The 245-nt window shown below is 68.2% G+C and overlaps 1 protein-coding gene across 1 annotated transcript in view; it reads left to right on the forward strand.

Moving 5' to 3' along the window:
- Positions 1-245, forward strand: part of TP53INP2 (tumor protein p53 inducible nuclear protein 2) — a 4,145-nt gene extending 3,900 nt beyond the window's left edge. Inside the window, exon 2 of the mRNA XM_009329333.1 lies at positions 112-245. Coding sequence (XP_009327608.1) covers positions 112-245 — 134 coding nt within the window. The remainder of the gene's footprint in view (positions 1-111) is intronic.

Raw genomic sequence — 245 nt, forward strand, 5'->3', positions numbered from 1 at the left:
CCCCACGCACCCCCGTGCCTCGGCCGCTGCGGGGTGTTTCCCCGGCTCCGGCCAGTCCCTGCTTGATGGACGAGAGTTGGTTTGTCACCCCTCCCCCCTGTTTTACTGCAGAGGGGCCCAGCCCCGGCGGCGTGGGGAGCAGCCCCATGGAGGACCTGCTCATCGAGCACCCCAGCATGTCCGTCTACGTCACCAGCACCCTCGAGGTGGATGGGGAGGGCCCTGAGGATGATGCTGCCAGGTGA

This window comes from Pygoscelis adeliae, unplaced genomic scaffold (genome assembly GCF_000699105.1).
Source record: "Pygoscelis adeliae isolate BGI_AS28 unplaced genomic scaffold, ASM69910v1 Scaffold407, whole genome shotgun sequence".
Lineage (NCBI taxonomy): Eukaryota > Metazoa > Chordata > Aves > Sphenisciformes > Spheniscidae > Pygoscelis > Pygoscelis adeliae.